Source organism: Orbicella faveolata, unplaced genomic scaffold, assembly GCF_042242905.1.
Source record: "Orbicella faveolata isolate gen_17 unplaced genomic scaffold, um_ofav_v1 contig_47, whole genome shotgun sequence".
Classification (NCBI taxonomy): Eukaryota; Metazoa; Cnidaria; class Anthozoa; order Scleractinia; family Merulinidae; genus Orbicella; species Orbicella faveolata.
The window spans coordinates 12,441,894-12,466,493 of NW_028301577.1; the positions used below are offsets into that span (position 1 = coordinate 12,441,894).

The 24,600-nt window shown below is 38.9% G+C and overlaps 3 protein-coding genes across 4 annotated transcripts; 2 read left to right on the forward strand and 1 right to left on the reverse strand.

Annotated features, from left to right (window-relative positions):
- Nucleotides 1-234: 234 nt before the first annotated feature.
- Nucleotides 235-20,217, forward strand: LOC110058423 (uncharacterized). 2 transcript variants are annotated; one of them, XM_089279196.1, is made up of 18 exons: nt 236-644; nt 815-907; nt 3,146-3,215; nt 5,902-5,949; nt 6,241-6,343; nt 7,301-7,436; nt 10,922-10,989; nt 11,612-11,741; nt 12,184-12,236; nt 12,672-12,775; nt 13,315-13,427; nt 13,773-13,808; nt 15,929-16,006; nt 16,449-16,530; nt 17,004-17,119; nt 18,229-18,322; nt 18,602-18,666; nt 19,450-20,217. In XM_089279196.1, exons 1-18 carry the CDS (start codon nt 543-545, stop codon nt 19,537-19,539), a joined length of 1,581 nt encoding a protein of 526 aa, XP_089135322.1. In that variant the 5' UTR covers nt 236-542; the 3' UTR covers nt 19,540-20,217. The 2 variants fall into 2 exon arrangements, with proteins under 2 accessions (XP_089135324.1, XP_089135322.1); XM_089279198.1 differs by lacking the exon at nt 13,773-13,808 and having other exon boundaries at nt 235-644.
- LOC149097201 (uncharacterized) lies at nt 7,826-8,974 on the forward strand. The gene has a single exon (XM_089280108.1). The coding sequence runs from the start codon at nt 7,937-7,939 to the stop codon at nt 8,960-8,962; it is 1,026 nt and encodes a 341-aa protein (XP_089136234.1). The 5' UTR covers nt 7,826-7,936; the 3' UTR covers nt 8,963-8,974.
- Nucleotides 20,218-22,894: 2,677 nt separating the features above from the next.
- Nucleotides 22,895-24,593, reverse strand: LOC110058887 (uncharacterized). Its single transcript, XM_020765547.2, has one exon. The coding sequence runs from the start codon at nt 24,556-24,558 to the stop codon at nt 23,488-23,490; it is 1,071 nt and encodes a 356-aa protein (XP_020621206.2). The 5' UTR covers nt 24,559-24,593; the 3' UTR covers nt 22,895-23,487.
- Nucleotides 24,594-24,600: the final 7 nt, after the last annotated feature.

Consider the following 24,600-nt stretch of genomic DNA (forward strand, 5'->3'; position numbering starts at 1 on the left):
CGTTATTTAAAGGATTAAACATATATCGCAAGGATTAAATTTTGCTACAAACGGCTTGCCATACCGGTATTTTTACCATATTTTGTTTCTTGGAGCCCAAATCGAGACTCCCTATCCTAGCGCCAGGGTTTCCAACTTGTAAACATGGCCTAAACCGCGAGTACCCTGGGTTCGAACTGGTATTTCGAATGTTCGCGGTGACCTGCGAATGTGTAAGAACTATTTTGTGGCCAAACTCGTGCTTGGAGGTATGAAATTGCGTAGGCTGGGATACTGATGTTGCCGTCGTCGCAAGTTTTAACAAACGCACTTGAAATTGTCAGAGATTATTTGTGGAATTTTACTATGGCACGTACGCATTTGCAAGAACCTTTTGTTCTGGTCATGCATCGGTTCGGAAAATTGCGTTACTTCGTATTTAATTTCCATATGAAAGCACCTCCGAGCCCACAGTGCTCCGCAGCGAGTAATTATATTCTAGAAACAGCGATTATTTTAGCATTAGCGCTTCGCTTCGTTTGGAGGACGGGTCCTAGGTCAAGATGGCTTGCTTTTCGCCAAAAGTTTACTTTCTGATTCTCTTGTGCACTTGGCTGTCGTGCCAGTTCTTCGTGCCATCGGATTCCCGAGCTTTATTCAGACGAGTAAGTTATAATTTTACTTATTTAAAACTCTTCTAAAATATTAATTATTGTTTAGTCCATTGACACTTGTTAAACTTGAATAAAAAAGTCGTATGTCTTCTTCGTTCAGATGTCTTGGGTTGAAAGTGACTAACAAATAAGCGCGTTCTATCGTTTGGTTTAATTTTCAGGCAGCTGAACGTGAAGAAAAAAGTACAAACGGTACTAACGGTACTAAAGAAGAAGAACCTTGCACGTATGAGACCTATCCTTGTTCAGCCACGGTAAGCTTGAATTCATCAGAACTTTTCTTTAGAAGTAATTTGAAAGGGATTTTTAATCGCCGAGCTGCGAAAAACTTTCATTTGTCCATCCTTGCTGGAGCTAATCGGCAATCGAGCGGGAAAGTATGCGAGAAAGCTTAATACGTTGTTCAGAGCAGATTCTAGAGTAATTGTACACTTAATGTAAGCCTTTTGTATTTTTATACATTGTTTTTACTCCGAGGACGAACCTTGAAGAGAAGAAGAATGTGTTAAGAAAGTTTTAGGTAAATTGTAAAGTACCTTCGATCGCGTTTGCCGCCAAACTTGACTGCACACTTGTTAATTGTCGAAGCGGGCGTGTAAACAAAGTTATGATAATCTTCATACGCCCCTTTCAAGTTTACTATCCGAGCTTTATATCGATTTTGTTAGGTTTAATATTCATAATTTCGAGCTGATCGTCTTTATTAAATTTCCGACTTTATCCTGTAGCGTTTTAACATGTGACGGGTACGTACATGTACATGGTTAATGTTTGTACGTTTTGAATTTCATGACCAAAAAAACATATTCAAGACGATCACGGTCTATTTCACAGCTGTTAGATTTGCATGCGTAGCTTTGTTTGATCGCAGCTAATATGAGCTTTTTTCAAAGAACAAAGCATACATGTTGCTATCGTTTGGACCTTGTTAAAAGATCTTTTTCGTTTCGGAAGTGTTTGAATATTTTGTTCAGACAAACACTCAAAAAACGAATGTTATCCTCGCGGATTAAGCTTAATATACACTCCAACAATTCGGACTAAAAAAAGATGTGTGTATTGAAGCAGAAAAAAAATATTGTTTTCCGATGGGTGTTGGTTTCTAGATTTTGCGATCTGTTGATGGTTTGGGTTATCCAACTTTTGTACATTTCTTGAATAGTTCGCGAAATTGTACCGGTAAACATTTCCAAATGAACGTTAATTCTCGAGAAATTCAGCACCAAAAAGTCAGAATTATTTGGATGACATTTTTTGAACAATACAATTTTGAAGAACAAGTCATGTAGGACGTTTGGCTTGGGAAACTTGGTTTGATCACGTTTCAAATAGTCCCTGCTCTTTGAAGATTTCTTTGCTGTTAGTTGGTTGATAACCTCGATTTAACAAAGATCTGGAAGCAAAGAATAGTAAAACATGAACATCTGTAATCTTGCTTCCCTAAATCACTGAAGTGAAAACTTTTCGAGACTTATTTTTTTCCAGTTCACCGATCATGATCAAGGCGTCCTTTAGATTTGAAAAGAACAACGCTGAACGCTTGCTTTCATTGATATGCAAATAGTTGTTTTCGCTTCTTTTCTGGAGTGAAGCGAGTGGAACTTTAATTGTGATCCAAAAAATAAAATTCTAGACAGTTTCTAGAATCCCTGAAATTTTTTCAAACCCTTTCTCCACCAAAGATGCCACATGTTGTGTGTACTGGTTATTGCAGTGAGTCCAGTTAAATCCATAATAAAAGCCAGAGCTTAGCATTTTTTTCAGCTTGACTGCCACCAATGAATAGATGATTGTTTTTAGTGCTTACATACCACAACATTTTTCTTGAACATTCTACTCTTAAAAGGAAATGATTGTTTGGGATGACACACCCAAGCCAAGCAAAAGAATCACACAGCAAAAGGTTTAAAGATATTTGATATGTAATCATTTGTCTTTGGCGTCCACAAAATCTAATCAAAGGAAAACTGCTGTATCTTGGATTTGTTTGTTGCTGAAACTTGCCCAAAAAAAACTGCATAATTTGAAGAAATGTTCCAGAATATAAAACATTGTTCACAGCTCTGTTGCTCCTCTATTAATTCAACTTATTTGCGTTAAATAGTGTACATAAAGAACTGCTTCCTAGATCATCTTTGCATCTAGACCCACTAATGGCAGTCTCAGTAACTTGAACAAAGATACCTGTAGGTAGACCAAACTAGAATCTCTTGCTAGGTGTCAATGGTTTCAACGCTGTCGAAGTTGGTTTATGCACCAGTGCATGTTTATGGATCAAGCAAAAATTGAGTTCAACCATGGTGATCTCATTGTGTTCTCAGTTTTCAGCATGTGTAAATAATGAGATTCAGTGACTGGAGGAAGTGTGACCCAGGCCCCCACCTTTTCTCCGTCCATCTACCTCTGAGCTTGTTAATATAAATTGGCTTAAGCAAGTCTTATTGTCTGACCTTGTGCACTAACATTGCATATACATTTTAATTGCCTTGCAGATAACTGGTAACCTTCTGTTGATGGTGTTTTATGGTGCTATCCTTGGTGTTGCAGCAAAATGTATCTCTGGTATGTTTCCCTACAACATTACATCACAGAACATCTTATTAACTGCGCGGCCAGGGGCCAAGCGCAGTTCATGTTTGTTTATTTATTTATTTATTTATTTATTTATTTATTTATTTTTTCTTTGTTTTGTTGGTGACCAGACCCAAACTTCCTCTCGGCCAAATTTTGAATCACGCAGCCTGTTATGGTTATTTGCCAAAAGCTGTTGAAACTTTAATACAAGGACAATGTTACGGATATTGTTTTGTTTATTGGGTGTAAAATATATTTTCTTTTGGTTTTATGGTAGGGTTGGATTCGAAGGGAATAATAAATACGTTAAAAAAGGTATGACACCAGCCATGGAATGCACTGATGTTGCAGCTTTCACTTTTGTTACGTGGTAAAAAGATCGTGTTTACTTTGCAATTTTACTTCACCAGGAGAGACAGTCTTTTTAGTTTCCCAAGTATTTTTCGATGTTTAGACAAGAGAAGTGAATTGTTGTGCTGTGAAATTGAAGCAAGTTCAGAGATCAGAAGAAAAATTAAACATTTGCAAGCCAAGCAAAGAACATGTTAGAACATGCAAGGATTATGTCATTAGTGGGGAAATAACCACCCTACTAAAGATAGCTGTGGATAATGTAATTCTTGAATTATGACTGGTGTGACTACTTTGCTAGCCCTTTACTCCCCGGGAGAGGGGGGCACTGCCATATATGGGCTATATAGGTATGTGCCGCTGTGAAGGGTATGGTTTTCAAGCAGTTTACTCTCATAGGGTATATAAATAAATCAGAGCATTTGGGTCTAGAATAGGGTATCATTTTTCACAAAACTGACTAGTTGGTTGAAGATTTTATCTAGACTATGGAAACCAGGAATTGCCAGTCAAAAATATAAAAAAATCAAATCAGCAAGTTTAAATTTACGCAAATCAGCCTCGACAGTGTCAATAGATGGGGGGATTTGGGGAGTTTACTCTAGTATAGGGTAGCAAAATTCAGCTGAACTAGCTCTGGTACAGGCTAAGGGTTCCAGGGTCCAAGCAGCACATCCCCACCCAGAAATTCCCAGAGTACATCCCCCGGGCTTTACTCATGGGAAAAACAATTAAATTTGAGATTTCACATAGGCTAAGAGCGATGGTGCAATAATGCAGTTTGTGTTGATTAAGTGATATGGCGTCTACAGTGATCAATGAATATTTGGAATCTGCACTGCGTTGCGACTGTAGTCCTAAGAAAACAGTTAAATTTTAGAAGCGTGAAACTTGTTATAAGATGTAAAAGATCTTCTTGTTTTCTTTACAGGACTATTTTTGGTAATACATAAATAAAATACTGCGCATTGCGATAAATAGTATCCATAAATTCTGACAGTCTTCATGAAAATCAACCCAACAACCTCTTGATTCTAAAATATTTAAAGTATTATTTTCTAGAGTACTGATTTCCAGTCGAACCCAACAACCTCTTGATTTTAAAGTACTTTACACCCGCTTTCAGTGTTCCGTGCATAGGCGACATCTTTCGACATGCCATCTTTCGACCTGCTATGGGGTGTGGACAAAACGTGGGGTAGGCCATGGCTGGGCCATGGTGTAGGCCAAGAAACCACAAGGGATATAATTTTATGCCACCTTCGACTCTTACTGATGTTTTGTTAATGTTTTTAAAAATCTGACCACCGGTAGGCCATAGGGTAGGCCACAGGGTAGGCCATGGCCTACACCATGGTCCAGGCCATGGCCTACCCCACGTTTTGTCCACACCCCCTGCTATGTAACCTGGCCTAGTTAAAAATGTAAGCACAACGAACTTGTCTACGGTCCAACTCGAAATGAATGATGAAAGATTGATTTATTTGACATCAAATTAAGGTTAGGAGTATCAAGAAGTCATTCTGGCAGAAATAAGTCGACTGTTTTGAATGCTCACACGTTGTGAATACTAAAAGCAGCAGCAGCCCAATTCTACCGGAAGTCACTATTGAGATCCGATCGACTACACTAAATCGCTTGAATCATCCCGTAAATGGGGAAGCATGCAAAGTCCAAAATCTTCTTCAGCCATTTGAGGTAGGTAATCATCATTTACTTGTCATTTCCTCCGCTAGTAACTGGAAAAACTACCAGTTTCACAGTTTAACGGTCTTTCATAGCACGTCGAAAGATGGTCGAAAGATGTCGCCTATGCACATAACACTGAAAGCGGGTGTAAAGTATTTCTAAAGTATTGATTTCCTGTGCATACACTGTAGCATTCACAAAATGAATCCCAAATCCCAAAGTTTTGGAATTTCCAACAAAGTTTTGCTCTATTCCTAACCCTCATTTCATTTCTGCCAACATATGCTAGATTCTTAGAACAAACAATAAGAAATATGCCACTGCGGTCATGATCAGAAAGAGAAGTTTCTATTTCAAGCTTTTGATAAAAAATTAATATAAGACTCGCATGTCCGCATAATGGGCTGTGTCACAAAAATAATATCCATACCCCTCCCTAAGAGGGTTTTTTCAGTTTGAATCCCCCTTCTGATCCCCTGGAATTTCCAGTTTTGGTTTATACTTTCCTTCACCAATTGAATGGTGGCTTTTGGGGTCTCCACCCCATCCCCCCACCCCTCCCCAACTTGGCATGGTTTAACACTTAAACACTTTCTTTTCCCAGAAATAAATTATTTTTTTTAATTTTTGATAGATGGTGCTGAGCTCTTGCTGGATCTTGGTTGTTCCCCATCATTGATTGGTAAGTGAAAAGGTCTACAAGTTGAAATTTTACATTTTCAGTGAAATCTTCTCAAGAAAAAGGGAAGGTAACCATGAAAACTGGATTCTGTTCTCAGTTTTAGGTTTCAATCAGTCCTATCCAATTGAACCCTCTCCCTTTCCTCCCTGTACAGTGTTTTAACAAGTTAAGGAGGAGGTTGAATAATGAGATCATGGAGCTAGTGCCACACCAGGCAGAAAGTTGGAGATCAAATATTTTGTAAAAAGTATGAAAGCCAGTAGCAAGGGTGAATATATATTTTTTCTCCAGGTGGTATTGTCCTTCCACTGCTTGGAGCAGTACCCGACTCGGCCATTATCATTGTATCTGGTCTTGGACCTGATGCTCAAACCAAACTTTCAGTTGGCATGGGGTGAGAAATGTTATTTGATCTCCTGTGTTTATAATATTATTATAATTAATTATACAAAAATGTAAAAATCATTCAGCATTGAACTTTTTAATTTTAGATGTACAGTAAAGAATTGGTAATTGGAAATAAAGGAAATGGATGTTATATAGTTAGCACATTCTCTGCCAGTATCTATTTCTGGTTCAACAAGTTTTCCAGCTTCAAGAAAAGGATGATTAGATTTTTACTGAATGCTGAATTGGTTATGCTGTACACACACACTTGTAGCTAAAAATTAAAATTATTACTATTAACTGAGGTGGCCTACACTATTAGTGGTGGTGGTTTTCTGGGGGTCTTCTCACCCTATCAAAATTGTTGTTAATTTATATAATTCATTTTTTTAATTGTGTCGCAAATAAATGATGATGATGACTACAAAAATAACAGTGACAAGTTAGAAAGGTTGGAGGTTGACCAAAGATGTTAAATATTGTTTTGTCATGGGCAACATTTCAAAGGGACTTTGTGACAAATGGTATATTCAGGGTTCATATGGGTCCTGGAAAACCTGGAAAGTCCTGGAATTTTATTGTGGCATTTTCCAGGTCTGGAAAGTCCTGGAAAAGGGCTACTGGTCCTGGAAAGTTCTGGAAATCTGTTTAACTCAATAAAAAAAATATGAAATGTATGGCAGACAGTAAGGAGAATTAACATTAAGATCTTGGGAGTGAACGGGTTAATGTAAATTTTAGAGTCCTGGAAAAATCAATCTGAGTCCTGGAAAAGTCCTGGAAATTTGTTTCTGAAAAAGGGTACAAACCCTGTATATTTTGTGAATTAAATGGTAGGTAGACCCCAAGTTCATCATTCATTAATCCATCTTGTTCTTCACCAATCTTAACCATGCATTCTTTTGGGTTATTGTCAAATATATGAATTAATAATAATTGTTAATCCTTTGATGACACTGTGTAGGACATTGGCAGGCAGCACCATTATGTTATTGACAGCAGCATGGGCTGGAAGCTTGGCAATTGGAAAGTGCGACCTTAATGCTTACGATGAAGCTATTGAAGGCAGTGGATATGGAAAGATCAGTTGTAACAGACAGGTAATCTATTTCTCTAGTCATTATAATGCTTGTGATTCATTTTCATTAGAACATCAAAATGTTCAGCTGAACTCTGGCTCAGAATTTTATTTACCAAGTTCTCCATATCATGACTGATAGTTTGCAATAGTTGGTTATCAGTAAGGGCTTTTGTTCTTATGTTGCGGTCAGATTCGCGCTAGAACCTTGCTTGACATGTCATTTTTGTTTACATAGCAAATTCCAAGCATGATATTCGGTGTGACTGATCAAGAGTATGACCATGTGCTTGTTTGAAATCTAACCCCAGAGTAACTAAAAGTACAAAGGATCCGAAGCTCAACTCAAGAGCGGTGTGTACTGCTCTTGAGCTGTGCTAAATAAGATATGTTTTTCTTACGCGATTTGTCCAATGGGGAAGCAGCACTTTTGATTGCTTCATTGGTGACCTTTGTCAATTCTATTCAGAGCATCAGAGTTTCCCGTATTGCAAACAGGCGGCAAAAATTCGTAGAAAAAGCATGTCTCGGGATCGCACTTCACCGAATCCCTTCTTTGATTCAACTTATGACCATGGCTATCCAGTCCAATTTCCACTTCAAGGCAATGTTAGACCTTTTCGGCAGACGGGCCATGCAACCGAGAGGAACAACTATGGCGCTGTTTCACAATTACCGGGCTCGGTTATCGAGCGTTCAGCAGCCACTTTTCCTTCAGCTGCCCCTTTTCAGCCTTTTTACACTGCACATTTTCCAAGACCTATATGGGATGCAGACGGCGCTGAAGAGATGTTTTCCTCCTCATCAGAAAAGTGTAGACCTGAAACAGAGTCAAGCAGTCAAAGCAACGAAAATGGCACGAAAGCAAGCCAAACCAAGTGGTTTGACGCTCAGACTTCGGTGCTTGTCGAGGAATGGAAGGAAAGGGTGGAAGAAGTGGAAAGTAGTAGAAGTTTGGAGGCCTGGCAGAAGATTGTTCAAGCAGTCAACAAGGCAGGCCCTTTTAAAACAATGAAGCAATGTAAAGACAAACTACGAAACTTGAAGCAGGCTTACAAAGATGCGAAGACCAACAATTCGCAGACCGGACGTGCAGCAAAAACCAGTCCATTCTTTGATGCCTTTGAAGAGGTTTTGGGCTCAAGACCAGTTGTGAAAATGCCCGGGGTGCTTCAGTCATGCAGCGAATCCACTACAAGTAATTCGCCTTCCTCAATCAAATCTTCGCATGCTGATTCAAGCGACTCCAATGGCAATGCAGATTCCTCGCCAAAGGAAGGAAAAAACAAAAGAAAGAAGGCCAAGGCTGACCAGCCTGCTCAAAAGAAAGCAAGAAAAAGCAAAGAAAGCAATCAATATGCTTTCATTGAATTGTCTTCCAAAATACTCGAAATGCAGAACGCTCAAGTGGAAGCGATTGAGCGATCACAAACAAGAGCAGAGGAGCTTATGCTCAAGATGGAAATCGAGCAGAGGAAAATCGATGAAGAAAGCAGAAGAAGGGATCAGGAATTTTTCCTTCGTATGGCAGAACTTTTGAAAAAATAAGTGAAAACTTGATCATGAAACAAAAAACATGGAATATAACGAGTGCTAGAAAAGGATGGGGACATGGCTTTTGCTGTTTACACTAATTGCGTGACAGTTTCGTTACATTGGTAATAGATAAAATACAATTCCATTATATCAATGTATTGTGAGATGTATGTTATAAATCTTATTTTTTTATTCAATTCATGAACTGTTCACTTTTCATTGAAATTAAAAAAGCTTTAAACGAGCGTATGCTTATGTAACAAAACAAAACAATAAACAGTTGTGTTTCTAGGATAACCTACAAGTTGTCAAGTCATTATAAGTTATTTTCTATTGCTTGACGAACGGCTTGAGCTCCCGGATTCCGTACAGCGTGATGTAGACGTCTGGACTGCAAATATTCTCTCTCAATGGTAACGACTCTTCTCAAAATCTCAGGGTCGTCAAATTCTTCTCCTGCTTCTTGACAAAAATTGCGTAGAATGCAGCATGTGAGGATTACTTCCGGTATATTGATAAACCTGTTATCCATTCTCTTTAGCAAAATTCTCGATCTTCCTTTGAGAACACCAAAAGCCCGTTCAACAGTGACTCTTGCTGGGGAGAGCACTTTGTTGAATCGTCGTTGAGTCGGGTTTAAAACGATATTGTTAGGATAAGGCTTTAATAGCCATGGAAAGAGAGGGTATGCCCCATCCCCGAGCAGCAGACGTCGAATATCGTTTCCGTTTATATTTACCACAGGTTCCCTCAGAATATTTCCATTCACTACTTTCCTGTACAGCTCGGAATTCCATAGGACTCAAGCATCGTGCATACTACCTGGATAACCAATTGCGGTGTCCAAGAACATTAGATTCTCTCCAACAACAGCTTGCATGATCACGCTATAGCGGTGTTGTCAATCAAAATAATCGAAAGGATTCTTTGGGGCCACTATGTGAGTCCCATCTATTGCTCCAACTGCTTGGGGAATTTCACATTCATCTTGAAACAGTGCAATGGCTCTTGTCGTGTCATGGTGGTTGACTGACAATTTGATAAAACACCTTGAAAATCTGTTCAGCGCGCGGCAAAATTCTTTGGTGATTGTGACACATGATGACTTTCCCACATCAAAGTGTGTAGCAACTTCGCGAAAGCTTCCACCTCCAGCCAACCTCCACAAAGCAATTGCCACTCCCTTAGCTGGAGGAATGGCTTTTCGTAACCTCGTGTTTCTCCTTGAAATTTCCGGAGAAACAAGGTTAACTAACCGAAGAAACGTGTCCTTACGCATCCTGAAGTGTTCCTTCATATAGCGGGACTGGCTCTCGTCTTCAAGCATCAACTCGAACCAGCCAAAGTGTGGACGACGAAGTGTCCAAGGCCGTTCAGTTTGCATGCTTTGCAAGTGCATATGTGCAACGTTTAAAAGCGTTAATGTGGTTGATGTCGCTGTTGGCAGGGAATGTGTCAATAAACCACGTTGAAGGAATAAAAACAACCTTCTCCTTCTTCGTCTTATAGCAGTGTTTCTTCTTATGCAACGCAATCGGTACAGCAAGAAAAAAATAAGCAACGAAGCCAAATGTACATCCATCGCGACTCACTATGAACTGGCGCGAAAACTGACAGTCATATGTCAACACTTTCTAACAAGCAAGCAGCGAATTTGCAGCTTGACCCCAACATGAATTCTCACATTCCAACACGTGCTACAGTGACGTCAAAAGCAAGCACGCTAGTTTGTAAGCTCTAGCGCTAATCTGACCGCAACATTAGTGTCAATGGATCAAGTTATCTGTGCTTGATTAGTCAATTAGTATATCTTCTTAGGAAAGTCCATTACTTATTATGTAAAGTAAGTAAAGCACCAGGCCATTAAACTGTGTATTTTTTTAAACTGTTGTCATTCTATAACAAAACCATGACTACCTTTGTCAGTTTTAACAATTCAGCATGTTCTTATTTATTCTCGTACACTTGCAGGGTGTGACAATTTTACCCAGTGTGAAGACAGCTGTTGGAATTATGCTGTTAACATCGCTGTCATACTTGTAAGTATCATTGTTACTCATATTGAATTGTAACGTGCGTATTCTGTTTATTATTATTATTATTATTATTATTATTATTATTATTATTATAGTATATTAATATATAGAAGATATCACATGGTCATGCAGAGATACAAAATTTCTCCTCAAGTGTTGAAGAAGTATTTTTCAACATGAGAAGAAAAATTTCATATATTGTAGTGGCAATCTATATTGTAATGTTCTATATATTTTATAAATGTCAATGAAAGCCAACCCATTTCACTTTCACCATGAAAGGCACCATTATGCAACCATAACAGTGATCTTTTCACATGTGAAGATAACATATTTTCATGTGTGAAGATATCATGCTTTTGCACAAAAGCTCACCTGGTATTTCATTGGTTTTTGTGTGGGATACCATATCCCACACTATTGTCATTGGCTCGTGTCTGTTAATGTAAATGAGTTTCAAAGATTGCAGTGCATTCTGGATCCATGTATTCCACACATGTACCCTGTGGGTACCTATTTTTATATAATGAAAGTACTTAGTATGTAAGTGTTGGATATTATTGACTGTATAGTTTTAAATTAAGTGAGGATCTGACCAGCAGGTTCTTACATATGTTTTGCTTAGCATTGTACAAGGAGCAGATTGGCATTTTGGCCCACACAACTTTGGAGATCAGCCACCTTATGTGCGCCAAGCTGCCTTGGCGACCATGATCATCTGCTTCATTGGATTCGTTGCTTATCTGATTTTCCTGGTGAGCCTCTTTACTATCACTCCAGTTCCGCTGCAAGCATTGAACGCGTTATTATCAGAATAAAGTTATTCATTATGACTGACAAAATTACTTCACTGTGATGGGCTGAGAGACGTGCAATTAATTGTTAGTTTTTTATTCGCAACAGCAGTGCAAATTAATGATTGTCTCAAGCAATTAAGAATTCAAACTACCAGTGGTATTTGAAAATTCTTTCAAATTGCTCTTGCCTAAAGGCTTGTGCAAGTGTGAGAGAATTTTCTCGTAGGGTAAATTCTTAGTTACACATGCATTCATACATGTATGACTGCCCGTACTAATAACATTGAAAATACCATGGAATTAGAATTGCAAATTTTTGAACTGCTTGATATTTAGTTTGTAATTAATGACTTTGAATCTTAATTTCTGTTTTTCGAAATGTCTTTGTTTCTTTTCATAGTTTGTTGACAGTAAGTCGGCCCAAATGAGAGCAGAGAAGCATCGTCAAGAAACGTATGTCACACACTTTAACTGATTTGTTTTATTTAGCAAATAAAAAACTACCCACTCAGTTATACATTACACTGGCCAAGGACATGGACCAATGACTCCTGGCAGCATACATTGCAATTCTTGCATTCAATTTGAACTCATCATCATTCACCCTTTCTTGAGCATGTATGTGACACCTAGCCACAAAAAATGAGAGATGTGTACAGTCAATGCCCATTTAATTGTTTTAAGTACAGTCTTCTTTCTATGTCATTAGTAAGACAGTGTTTTGTTTTGTTTTCTATTTGTAAATTTTTGATGTGTTCTTTAGTAATAACATTGTCACTTATTCAAGTGTTTAACATTTTTGATGGTGTGTTGCTTTGCCTTTAAGCCATACACATTTAATGTTGGTCTACCACATAAAATTTTAACATGTTTGTTTTGTTTTGACAGGATGCAGCGTAAGGTGTTGCATCAGTTTGTTATGATGGCCAAGAGACAGATGCCAACCCGGATTGGTGATCACACTGATGCTGAAGACAAAGCTGCTCAAGAAGGTAGTAAGAGAGTATCACAGTTATTCTTAATAATGAGTGCTAAAAAGTTATATTATATTGATTTACGCACTGATATATATTACAGCCTGACTACTGACATGCTACCGACAGCCGACCTCAAGGTAGCATTATTGGTGCGTCAGGCAAGTGTGGACTGAAATATTGCATGTGTGATCACTGCTAATATCGATCCACACTCGGTGATGTGTCTGTAGAAATTAAGATTCTGTAGACCAACAGACTACTTGACCGAGTGACAAACAATTTGTAGACCAAGCATCAACCAAGATGTTGATCAAGTGTTGATTGCTGGTATCATTTGACAGTGGACCACCGGTGCCTTTTTGTACACATGAGCTAATTCCTTTAATGTCACCTCAAAACATTGGAGATGCTCTAGACTGCAGGTTTTACTCTGACTGATTCCTTTTCTTGTAACTTGTTTTACATATAAATAATTATTACTCTTGAATCAGTGCTGAAAACCAGTTTTAGTGTCGAAGGATTTGTATTTTATAATTTTCACATTTCCTTTAAAGTGCACATCCAGAAGAAGTATTTCAAAGCTTGGCGCCTTGGAGCAGGAATGGACAAGAAGGAACCAACTGAAACTGATCCTATTGTCTCAAAAGAGGGAAAAGAGGATAAACAGGTATAAAGCATTAATGTATGCTACTAATGTATTATTAGTACTGTGGTGGTTGCTTTAATTTGCTTGCTGTCTGCAGCTCTACATGTATGCTACTCTCATTGGCTTCATTGCTGTATTCAGAAAGTAACAAAGCTAACCAATTAATGCTTTCATTCATAGAAACATACAGTCGTGTACATGCAATTAGTTTCACATCTTTTCTCTGCAGTATTATTTGTTCACATCCAATGCAGAGGGCACTCAAAGTCTGATTCAAGTTGATACTAAATCGTATTGAACTTTTCAGTGTGTTCCCACAGAGCTTACAAATTGCTGTTCTTTTTTTCCAATTTAAACACTTAACAGGAACTCGTTCAACGAGATTCTTTTGAAATGCATGAGGTGAGTAGATTTTGTGGCAGAATCAGTGAACAAACAAAACTTTTTCATGCAAATATTGAAGTTGGATGGGCTTCATCATTTCTTCACTTGAATCTCTCTAAGTGTTACTCTTATCTATTTGGAATCGGCGTCTCTTAACCAAGATTTTCTCATGAACTAAGACTATCTCCCTGATTCAATTCTTTTCTTTTTCCTCTTGTATCTGAGAGAAACATCTGAGAGAATTTGTCCATTATGCAATAACTTTGGTGTGATGTTAATCTGACTGTGTTAATTGTTTCTATGGCTAAATTGTCTTTTAAACATCATATGCCACTCTGTAAAACTATCAAGATGAATTTTAAAACTGGATATTTATTCCTGAAATAAAAGTAAGCAAAGTTTAAAAATTGGTTCTGCTTTTTAAATATTTTATAACTTTTAAATTCATAACTGAATTAATAAAATATTTTTCAACATCCATAACAAAGGGAATTACCTATTTTTAAAGCACTGATCAATATCATGACAAGCTTTACATCTTTTGGTGTCTAATCAATAAGTCTTTTCACCATAAATTGACATTTTTACCATGCAATAGAAAACACAGCCAATCAGAATGCAAATGGTACTACATCCAACCTTCTCATTCTGCTCTGCTCACACATCGTATTGATTGTGCTGGCCGCTTTATTTTCTAAAAGGCTCTTGTGTATTTCTTGAAAATAAAGTTGACAAATGGGACATTCCATGGTATGCCACTGAAAGGCATTGCATAACTAGAATATATAATTGTTACAAAAATAGTGTTTGTTTCATTAGATTAAAGAAAATGATCACAAACAAGGTGAATTGTCTTGATCTTAAACCAAGGTATCCAAACTAGTAATCATAGTAATTGTATCTATAACAAAATTCTTGATTGTGATTGGTTCTCCACAGGCCTATTTGTCACATAATCTGCACACGATCACATGGGTGTCCAATTACAGGTATCCAATTTGAACTTTTTGTAATTGGATACACACGTGATTTGCACGTCCATTATGCGTGCTTTAATGGCTTCCTTTGCAATGTTTCCTACAGTTTTCAAAACTTATTAAAAGCGCTACAGACGTTTTTGCTCCAAAGAAGTTCTCAAAAGACATTTTTAATTCCAAAATTTGTTATAGATATGATTAATAGATATGACCTTGTGTCATACAATTCAGGGAGTAATCGTCCTCATAATTTCAAATCAGCCTTGTGCTTTGCACTTGTCCGATTTTGAAATTACTCGCGCGATTACTCCCTGAATTGCACTCCACTTGGTCCAATTACTATTACTTTAAATTGTAAAATAACTGGTAGAAATATTTCCTCATGTTCATTAGCTGTGAGCTATGGTCAATTTGTGGTGTAGACCAGTTGAAAATGTGCTTAGGTAATGGAAATGGGTGTTTAAGGGTTCATTTACTGACTAACATACTGTTTCAGGAGGGCGCTCTATGCTGCTTATCAACTGTGCGTGCTGTTTAATCATCTTAATGGCTCAGTATGACATTTTAACTGTTAACAAAAAGCTGATATGATAATATACTTCACGTCATTGCATAATCATTTTGAATGTCATTTTCACTAACATAAGCTATTTTTGAAAGCTTGCAAAATCATAAATTGCTTGTAAAATGATTCTTTGTCAACTGTTGGTGTCTGATCATTAACAGGTTTCTTTATCCATAGTTCTAGACACCTTTAAACCATAGTAACTCCTATATGTGAACAGTTCAACTTGTTGACACAAGTTAATTCTTGAAATGCAATAGTTATACCTGAAAGTTCTTTACTCTGTCCATTTTATTTATTCCTTTTCCCATATTCTGTCAGTCATTGTACATGTACATCTATGATTTCTCTCAATAAATTATCAATCAAAATGTTTTGTGTTTAAAACTTTCATTTAGTTTAATCCAGTTTTCCTCTTTTCTTTTATCCTTCCTTCCTTTTTTTCCTTATGCATTTGTTTGTTTGTTCCTTTCTTCCTTTCTCCAGTTTTTTGTTTTACTTGTTATTCATCTCTCCTCATTTTGTTCTTAAATTATGGAAAGAAATTGGTCATTATATTGTTTTATTTATTTGATTTGCTATGTTGTGGTTAATAGGAGGAAGAGGAAGGTGAAGAAAGTTTCACTCATTTGGCCCTGAAGTGTGTTGGTCTTCTTGTCCTTGGAGTTGGTTTGGTGAGTAAAATCTGCATTCAGACTTTCTTGCCCTGGGCCAGGTTGTTTGAAAGCCGGTTAATGCTAACCCAGGATTACAAGTTAACCCAAGTATAATTTTTTCTTCTATAAAAATGTTTTTCACTGCTTATGTTTTGTGTAGTTTGAGATTACTCAAGCTCGAAACTGACGGCCAAACAGTATAAACAGAAAACCTCACTGAAAAGTTACAAAAATGAAATAAAAATTCCTGCAAATCCTGAGTTAGCTCAATTGGGCTTTGAACAACCTGGCCAAGTGTTCACTTCCCAACAATACAGTGTAGGGAATTCACACTAGAAGTGTATGATCAGTTTTTTGGATTAAGTTCTCCCTTAAGTTGACCATCTTTCTGACATTACTTGTGTTTACCCTCTAAGACCAGTCATAACTGCATTTGAACAATGTTCGGTCTTGCTTATAGGTGACAATTTTTGCTGATCCAATGTGTGATGTGCTTGATTCACTGACCAATCCAAAGAACAAATCTCACATTCCTATTTCAGGTAAGTTATGTTTAATTTTTATATGCATGTTATATTTTATTGTGTGAAATTTACTTCATTATATCCCATATCTCTCAAAAACTAAAGCTGATAAGGAAGCAGAATAATTACTTTATAACCTTTTGAACTCATCCTTATTCCTGTGGTGAAAAATTGAAAGTTACTCAGGACTACAGGTATTAAATCAGTGTCCTGGTAGGTCTTGGCCTAGATAGTGGTCGGCTCTAGAAAAATCAGTCTGAATATTGACAGCTTCATTTTCCATGTAAATATTTGTATTTTTGTGCAAGATACACTTGCATCATAGTCTTACTCCCCACCTAGAAGTTAAGAATTGTCTTGATTCAGAAATTCATTTTCTGGGATTTTTTTGCTTTAATTTCTTACATTTCAGTGATAAATTTATTACTTTCCTCTCTTATCTTATATGTACTTGATTACAGTATGCTGTGTTTTGTAATCTTGTCTTTTAGCATTCTATGTGTCATTTGTGGTAACCCCCCTCTGCTCTAATGCCTCGGAACTTGTCTCGTCCCTGATTTTTGCCTCCAAGAAGAGGAAAGAAAACATCTCCATGACTTTTGCGCAGGTAATATTGTTTCTGTCTGGGATAAGAGAATTAAACAAGGTGGAGACTCGGACATCTGCAAATGTGATGTTCTTACAAGTGTGCAGCTTGTTACTGTAATCCAATATCCAGGTTCAAGCCCCCTGGGTTGTGTTTACATGTCATTGGGCTCTAGTGGCCAGCTTTTAGCAAACGTGCAATCTTACTGGTTACTTTGGTGCCAACAAAAATTACCAGTAGCAGCCACAAGGTTATATTGCAAAAACAAAACTACTCTATTCACTCTAGATCTAGTGGTTCAGTTTGCATCAACTCTGAAACTGGGCCCAGTGCAACTATCAGTGCAACTATCAGTCAATCAGAAAAACAATGTGTTTGCAGTATAATTGTTACTACCTGTAAACTAATGCAAATGCTGTAATCTGATTGGTTTAAAAGTACACTGCCAGGCACAGAAGTGTCCACTGGCTGAAGGTCGTCTAAAACATGACCGTGTATTTTCGTTTCCCTGAAATTTTAGGACTCTTTCAGGGGAAGATTTTGAAACATTATCGGATAAAACTACTTAAATGTTATTTGAAGGAAATTTAAATAGCAAGATTACTCGAGATGAGGTGATTGTTGATTTGACCTCATCAAACTCATAGACAATTCTCCAAAAAAATTAACAAAGGAAATTATGACCTTGACAGGGTCAGCATAGTCTTCCATGATTTTGTTTCTCCATTAATTCTCCTTAGCTTTAACTTTAGCTTGAAGTTCATCAAAAGTATACTCTGCTACAGTACATATCATGTTAAATTTTTCAGCTCTGATCTTCTCAGTGTTGGAAATGTGATCTTACACAGTCTTCCGAGTTTGATACAAAGTATATTACTTCACCCTCATTAGCTATCACCTCATAGAAATCTTGAGCTCTGATGAGATAAACAGTAAGGTTAGGCTTGATTTCCGTCGCTCTCGTGTCTGGTCTACATTCCTTCCCCGAGGAGAGTGGCTTCGGAGAGTAATGCAGGCTCCTCTCCCGAACAGCGGTTGGTAATCGAGCCTACAGTACTTGGTGTGCTGATTTGCGACAGATAATAAGCACATGATCTAATAAATTGTCTTTGTTTCCATTGGTGTTGTAGTTGTATGGAGCTGGCACAATGAACAATACCCTATGTCTTGGCATTTTTGCTGCCCTTGTTTACTTGCGAGATCTGAAGTGGTACTACTCTGCAGGTTAGTCTATATCAGGGGGATGAAAAGCTAATTTCTCCCTACGAAAAAGCACATCAACCAGACAGGTGATGAGAATCAGGAAAATCATCAAGCAGGAGATGTTAAGGTTTATTCCTAATACACGTTGTATTGGTGAGAGCTATTAGAACTATGTAGCAGTTCCTATATTGACTGAAAGGCGAACCGACTGACTGATTGATTGACTAACTGACGGACAGACAGAGGTTGGATGAATAAATTGTCTGATAGAGGATTGATTTCTCAAATTTTCATCTGCAGAGGTGACTGTGATTATCTTTGTGCAGTGGGTTGTGGGAATCGTTGGTTTCCGTTTGACTTACAAGGTAAGCTTCTTTTCAATCAGTTGTGAAACAATAGAAATATCACCAGAAAGGTCTCCTCTCTGTGTCATGTCCTCACCCTAGCTGAGCCTATGTGGTTTCAAGCCATCATAGTAATTTCTTCATCACTATAGTATTAAATTCCCTCTATCTCTCCTTTGAACAAAAATTGCTAGACTGTTGGTTGCTTAAGACCATGATACTGCTTTACTGGGCCATAATGGCTCTAATGCACTTGGTCAGTCCACTTATTTTCAGTATAGGTACATACTTATAAGTCCCAAATATGCCAGTAAAGAGCTGTTTTACAGTCAGTCAGCTATTCAGCAAAAAGCTGACTAAAATCAGGACTAAACTAAGCCAAACATGACTCCTTAAGACCTCAAACATGTTGGTGCTCACAAAGTTTTGTTTTCTTAGCGTCGTTCACACTGGTATTCACAATAACGTAAACTGAGAAATGAAAGCTCAGTTTTTCCTGACGGTGGTTATGCTTATGTCATTATGCTCCGCTTTTGTTGTTCACACTGGTTGCTAAAACATCAGCATGAAGTGTTCTCGCATGGTCCTGCTGTTATGTTGTTATGTCACTAGTGTGAACAAGGCCTTAGGATGTCTTTTATCACATACTCTTTGCATAAAAAAAGCACAGGAGGTCTCTATAAGAGGCTAAGGGCAGTGAGATTCCTTAGAAATGGTGTGCAAAGATATTCTGCCTGGCTCTTCTGGTGAGTCAATAAACAACTAATATTTTTGTTATTTATTCTCTCTTATTTTATGGTGTAGTTGTGGACTGGTGCCATCGTTGGTTCATTGTACATCGTGTCCATTGGCCTGGTTGCTCTTCTGGAAAGCAGTGCCATTGGTTGGAAGTAACTTTCTTCAATCGCCATTTTCACATGATACTATTTGTGGCTTGAAAACTGAAATTCGTACACCAGTTTGCTTCCAAAACTGACATTATATTTAAGTCCATTGGTTATGTTTTTTTCCCCTATTTTTGTGATCTCCGGTATTTTTTCTGCAACTCTTGTTAAATCAATATCTGCGACTGTTCAGGTGGTAGTCTCCATTTTTCCGGTTTTGTAACACGATCTTTCCAATTTTGTCATACAATCTTTCGGAGGATTGTGTGATAATTAAGTTGGAGGCTAACCATGACTGAAGAAAGCAGATTCATTAGTTGTAAATTATTGTACTTAATGTATGTTCAATTTAAAATGCACCAAAGTGTTAATTATTGATATTTTGTTGTCCTGACGGACCCCAAGCTAGGTATGGTATTGTTATTTCACGAATTGCACAATTGAATATGTAAAGCAAGTATGCTTACAAATTTAAAAAACTAACGTTCAACAACCTCACTGGCCAGTAATGTAAAGGATGTATTTTTTTACCAGTGATCCGTTGGAGACTTTGTGTGAATAAGCGAGTGGGACTTAGTCGGATAGACAGGTTCAACAATTTATGCAAAAAGCAGCGAGCTTTTTGTTCATGAATTTCTCTTGTCTTTCTTGTAATGTAATTGTTGAAATAAACAAGATCTCTTGTTGACATTTGAGTCTTCCTCAGTTTAATACCACCAGTATAGGCAAGGCCTGGCTTGTGCGCTTTTACAGGGTGGTAAAGGGTGACCCCCTCTACTCCTTTAACACCACATCCCTACCCCCACACCCACCCCCACCCACAATATGTAAGTAAAAGCTAATACGCTGGGAAGAGGGGGTATGAATTTCGAAGCTGGGTAGCAAAAGCGCGAAAGAGCCCATACCCGCGATTTTGACCCCATTGATGTTGTTTGCAGGAGCTGGAGAAAACCTTTGTTCTCTTTGCTTTTCCCTAGATTTTGGTAGCAAATACAGATATATCAGGAGCCTCGAGTGGAAAATGCCAAGATGACTTAGAGTTTACCCTTTCACACCACTAAACTATACATATACGAACCATCCTTAATAGGCATACGCTTCCTTAGTAGTACATCAAGATGACAGCCCTTCTGTTGATGATCTTGTCAATCCTGTTTTCAGTGCGATGTATTGACTTCTAACCCAACCCTATTTAGTCTGCGCTTAGAAAACTTACTACTTACTAAAACTACATATTCGATTATAATTTAATGTATATGACGTGTAAAGCATCTAACCGCATTGACTTCGGAGACAACGCGAAAAGCATGACGTCATGTTTTTCTTTAAAAATCTCCGCCAGCTTCGATTAAACGATTTTTCACAAATGTCGGAACGGCTCCAAAATTGCTTCGAAAAAAGCGAAGAATATATGGATACGAACAAATTAAAAGATTTTAGTATAAAAAATCTAAGTATATTAAATCGAAAATATCAGTAAAACAATATGAAACTTAAAAATCCAAATTGAGGTAAAACACGCCTTAAATACCTGGTTGACAAAGAAACATGAGGCCGCATGGCCAAACAACACAGAAATGTTCCCAGAGAACTTTAGAAAAGCTCGCAAAGTTTAAACGGTATGCCCTCCCCCCAGGTGAAAAAGGGTTAGGGAGAAATAAGATGTCCATCACTTCCCGAAACTTACGAGGTATCAGTGATTTTCACCCTACGTCGATCATTATATTTTATTGTCAGATTCACTATAGTAGCCCAGGCTCTTAGGCAATTGAAAAGTTGCTGGTGCCGTGAGGTCGCCGTGAGGGGATTCAACTGAGTAGAATTTTCCTATTTCTCCCCCATTCCTTGCTCGGCTTACCTGGTACCTCGCGAGCCTTTATCTCAGCCGAGTCAAAAACAAAGACCCGCTGAGATCTCATGCTGCATTCCTTTACAGAAGTAACATCTCTAAAGTTATAAGTTAACAAAGATGGTGAATTTTAAATTCGGTAATGAAATGTGAAGGTGAATTAATCAACATGACACGAGCGTTACGAGCGCTACGAGAACTCATGGAGAGCGAGGTCATTTAACTGAGTTCATATGTGACAGGTGTCCTGCATACTGCTAGGATCAACACTATCGAAGTCATCGTGAGTAGTGATAAGTTAATAAAGATAGTGAATTTTAAGCTCGGTAATGAAATGTGAAGGTGAATTAATCAACATGACACGAGCGTTACGAGCGCTACGAGAACTCATGGAGAGTAAGGTCATTTAACTGAGTTCATATATGACAGGTGTCCTGCATACTGCTAGGATCAACGCTGTCGAAGTCATCGTGAGTAGTCATCGTGATTATGGGGGGCGCGGTGGCCTCATGATTAGTGCGCTCGTCCCGGGAGCGAGCGGTCCGGGTTCGAGCCCTGGCCAGGGACACTCTGTTGTGTTCTTAGGCAAGACACTTTACTCTCACAGTGCCTCTCTCCACCCAGTAGTATAAATAAAGATAACAAAATTAATCCCCCATCATAGGCCTTACCCAAGATACCCAAGATAAGAAATGGTACCCAGTTCTTTCGCGGATGTTACTCGCGTGTTATGACGATTTTCACTTGAAGGGGACGTGAAGGATGCAACTAGACCAAAAAAAATATAGTGCAACGTGTCTTCGAAAAGAAAAACCCTGTTCACCTGAAGTTAAAAAAGCAAAATCAAAGACAGTTTTTATAGTTTAGGCAGGGGAGATCTCTCTCTTATTTAATTTAACTCCTATTAAAGTTTCGAAATGCATTTAAACGTGGCGAGTGCTGCAGCTCCTTTTGTTTTTAATTACAAAGAAGACATCCGCACATCATTGGAGGTTTCCCTACGCTTTGTAAACCAAACGTGAACAAATCTACGTGTAAAGCCGCCTGAGTTGTCCACGCATCGTGCGAGTAATTAACACCCGCTGAAGAACCGGGTACCATGTCTACAAACAACTTAAGAGGTAGTCTGCGATCATGCGTTCTTTTTTTCGGGGAAAGAGAAAAACAAACAAAGAAAAACAGCTGACTGCCTTGAGTGTAAGGCCTATATGGAGGATTAATTTTTACCCTGATCTTCTTTTGGTTCGAGATAAAAGTAATATGCTTAACGTGCGAAGCGTGGCTGACCAAAAATACCTGCCCATTTCCGCTCACAACCCGTTGCCTTAGTAAACTAATTTCCGCTTCCGAAGCTCCACATTCAAAATTGTTACAATAGAAAATAATCGTTTCTCCTTGTTTGGTTGTGCTGTCTAAGGTAATTGTCAGCAATTCTCAAGTTGCGGTAACTTGCTGTTACGTGGGGATGTTCCTTGGCTAAAATCTTTTTCCTGATGATCAGTGCCCTCCCGTGCTATTCTTTTGCTTCATTGTAATGTCCAAGATGTCGATAAACAATTCCCAAGTTGTTATAGCTTGCAGCTACATCGGCATGTTCCTCGCTGAAAAGAGTTTTCTCGATGATCTGTGCCTTCCCGTGGTTAACAACAACTCGCTCTCTAATAATATTGTATAGACAAAAAATAACAAGACAAATCTGGCAGTAAATGGGACCATGGACACTGGGTGCTCCCTGGGATAGCAATGAGAGTGGGTGGTAGCGACACACCCTGGACAGGTAATTGGGTGGTTAGCGGACACACCCTGCAGACAAAGTGGGGCGGTTAGCGGACTCAAACCCCAAAGCATAAACACAACGTGGGGCGGTTAGCGGACACAAACCCCAAAGCAGAAACTTGGGCGGTTGGTGGACACACCCAGTGAATGAATTGGGGTGATAGCGTACTCACCCAGAGAACGAAGCCCCCCAACCTAGCTGCTTAGGTAGGTAAGAATAAGGTGGGGTAAGGGACCCACCCAGCCTGACGCAGGCGATAGCTAAGTAGAAGGTGTGCACCCAAGTTATGCCCCAAATACTGCCAGGTACGTAGTGACAGATATTAGAGCACTTTAACAAGGTCTACATTGTCCTGTGCTTGGATCCCAAGCTTGTAGTGGAGTACTATGGGTGGCGGCTAGCTGGGCAGGGACTGCTTGGAGTATTGAAGCAGGTGTCCTGATGTATTGGGTGTAGCAATTGCTGGACCAACAGCCAAGGGTTTGGATAAGCCAAGGGGGCAAGCCGACCTCTGCAGCAGTAGTTGCAGCCCCAATGCGGAAACTGCGGGATGCATAGGACTCTGTGGCAAAACCCAAGCGTTGAAGTTGGAGGCGCAGAATTGAGGTTACTTTGTCCCTGGTGAGAAATTGCCCAGTTGAGAAGAAATAAAGAGGGGTGGAATTGCCTGGAAGCTGGTAAGCCAGGTAACGGCGCATTGCCCGTACTACACAGACTGAACGGCCAGAAGGAGCGAGCGTAATGGAACAGCCCATCCGGAAGGGATCAGTTTTGGAGGATTTCAGTTGCAATGTTAAGGAGCCTGCGGAGGTAAAACTGATGTCTGAGCGGGACAGGTGTACCAGCGGGTTGAAGTGAACTGAAGATGGTGAGGTGAACTCGCTCGAACGTAAGAAGGCAAAGAAGGCCAGAGTAAAGGCTGACCAGAGCATGAGTTTGTCCTGTGATGCGATCTGAGGGTCATCTGCCAAAGCTCCTTTTAGTTGGCGCATGACTGACATGGTGATAGGTAGACGGCGGCGAGAGGAGAGTCCAATTGTCCGCTTGAGGCCTCGAAGACGTAAACGAAGAAAGGGGGCATCTGCAAACGGGTCTGCAAGGCTGTTTTCGATGTGGGCAAACCGGCTACCACCCAGATACAGCTTAATGGTTGGGAAGCTGACTTGATCAGAGAGCCAAGAGGCGAAATAACGTAGTTGTAACTCTGATGCAGGGAAGGGGTTCCATTGCCTTGAACAACAAAAGGTAGTATACCTGCGAATTCCAGCGTAGTAGGTTCGACTGACATCGGATATGCAGCAGATAGTAAAACTGATAACGTAAGATGAGCGTACAATAGTAATGGATAGGATTAATACCTTTGACATGAGCCCTAATTGTTGAGAAGGATACCGAGACAACATAGCTAGTAGTGTCCATTGTTTATGGTATCAAGTTCCTTGGCA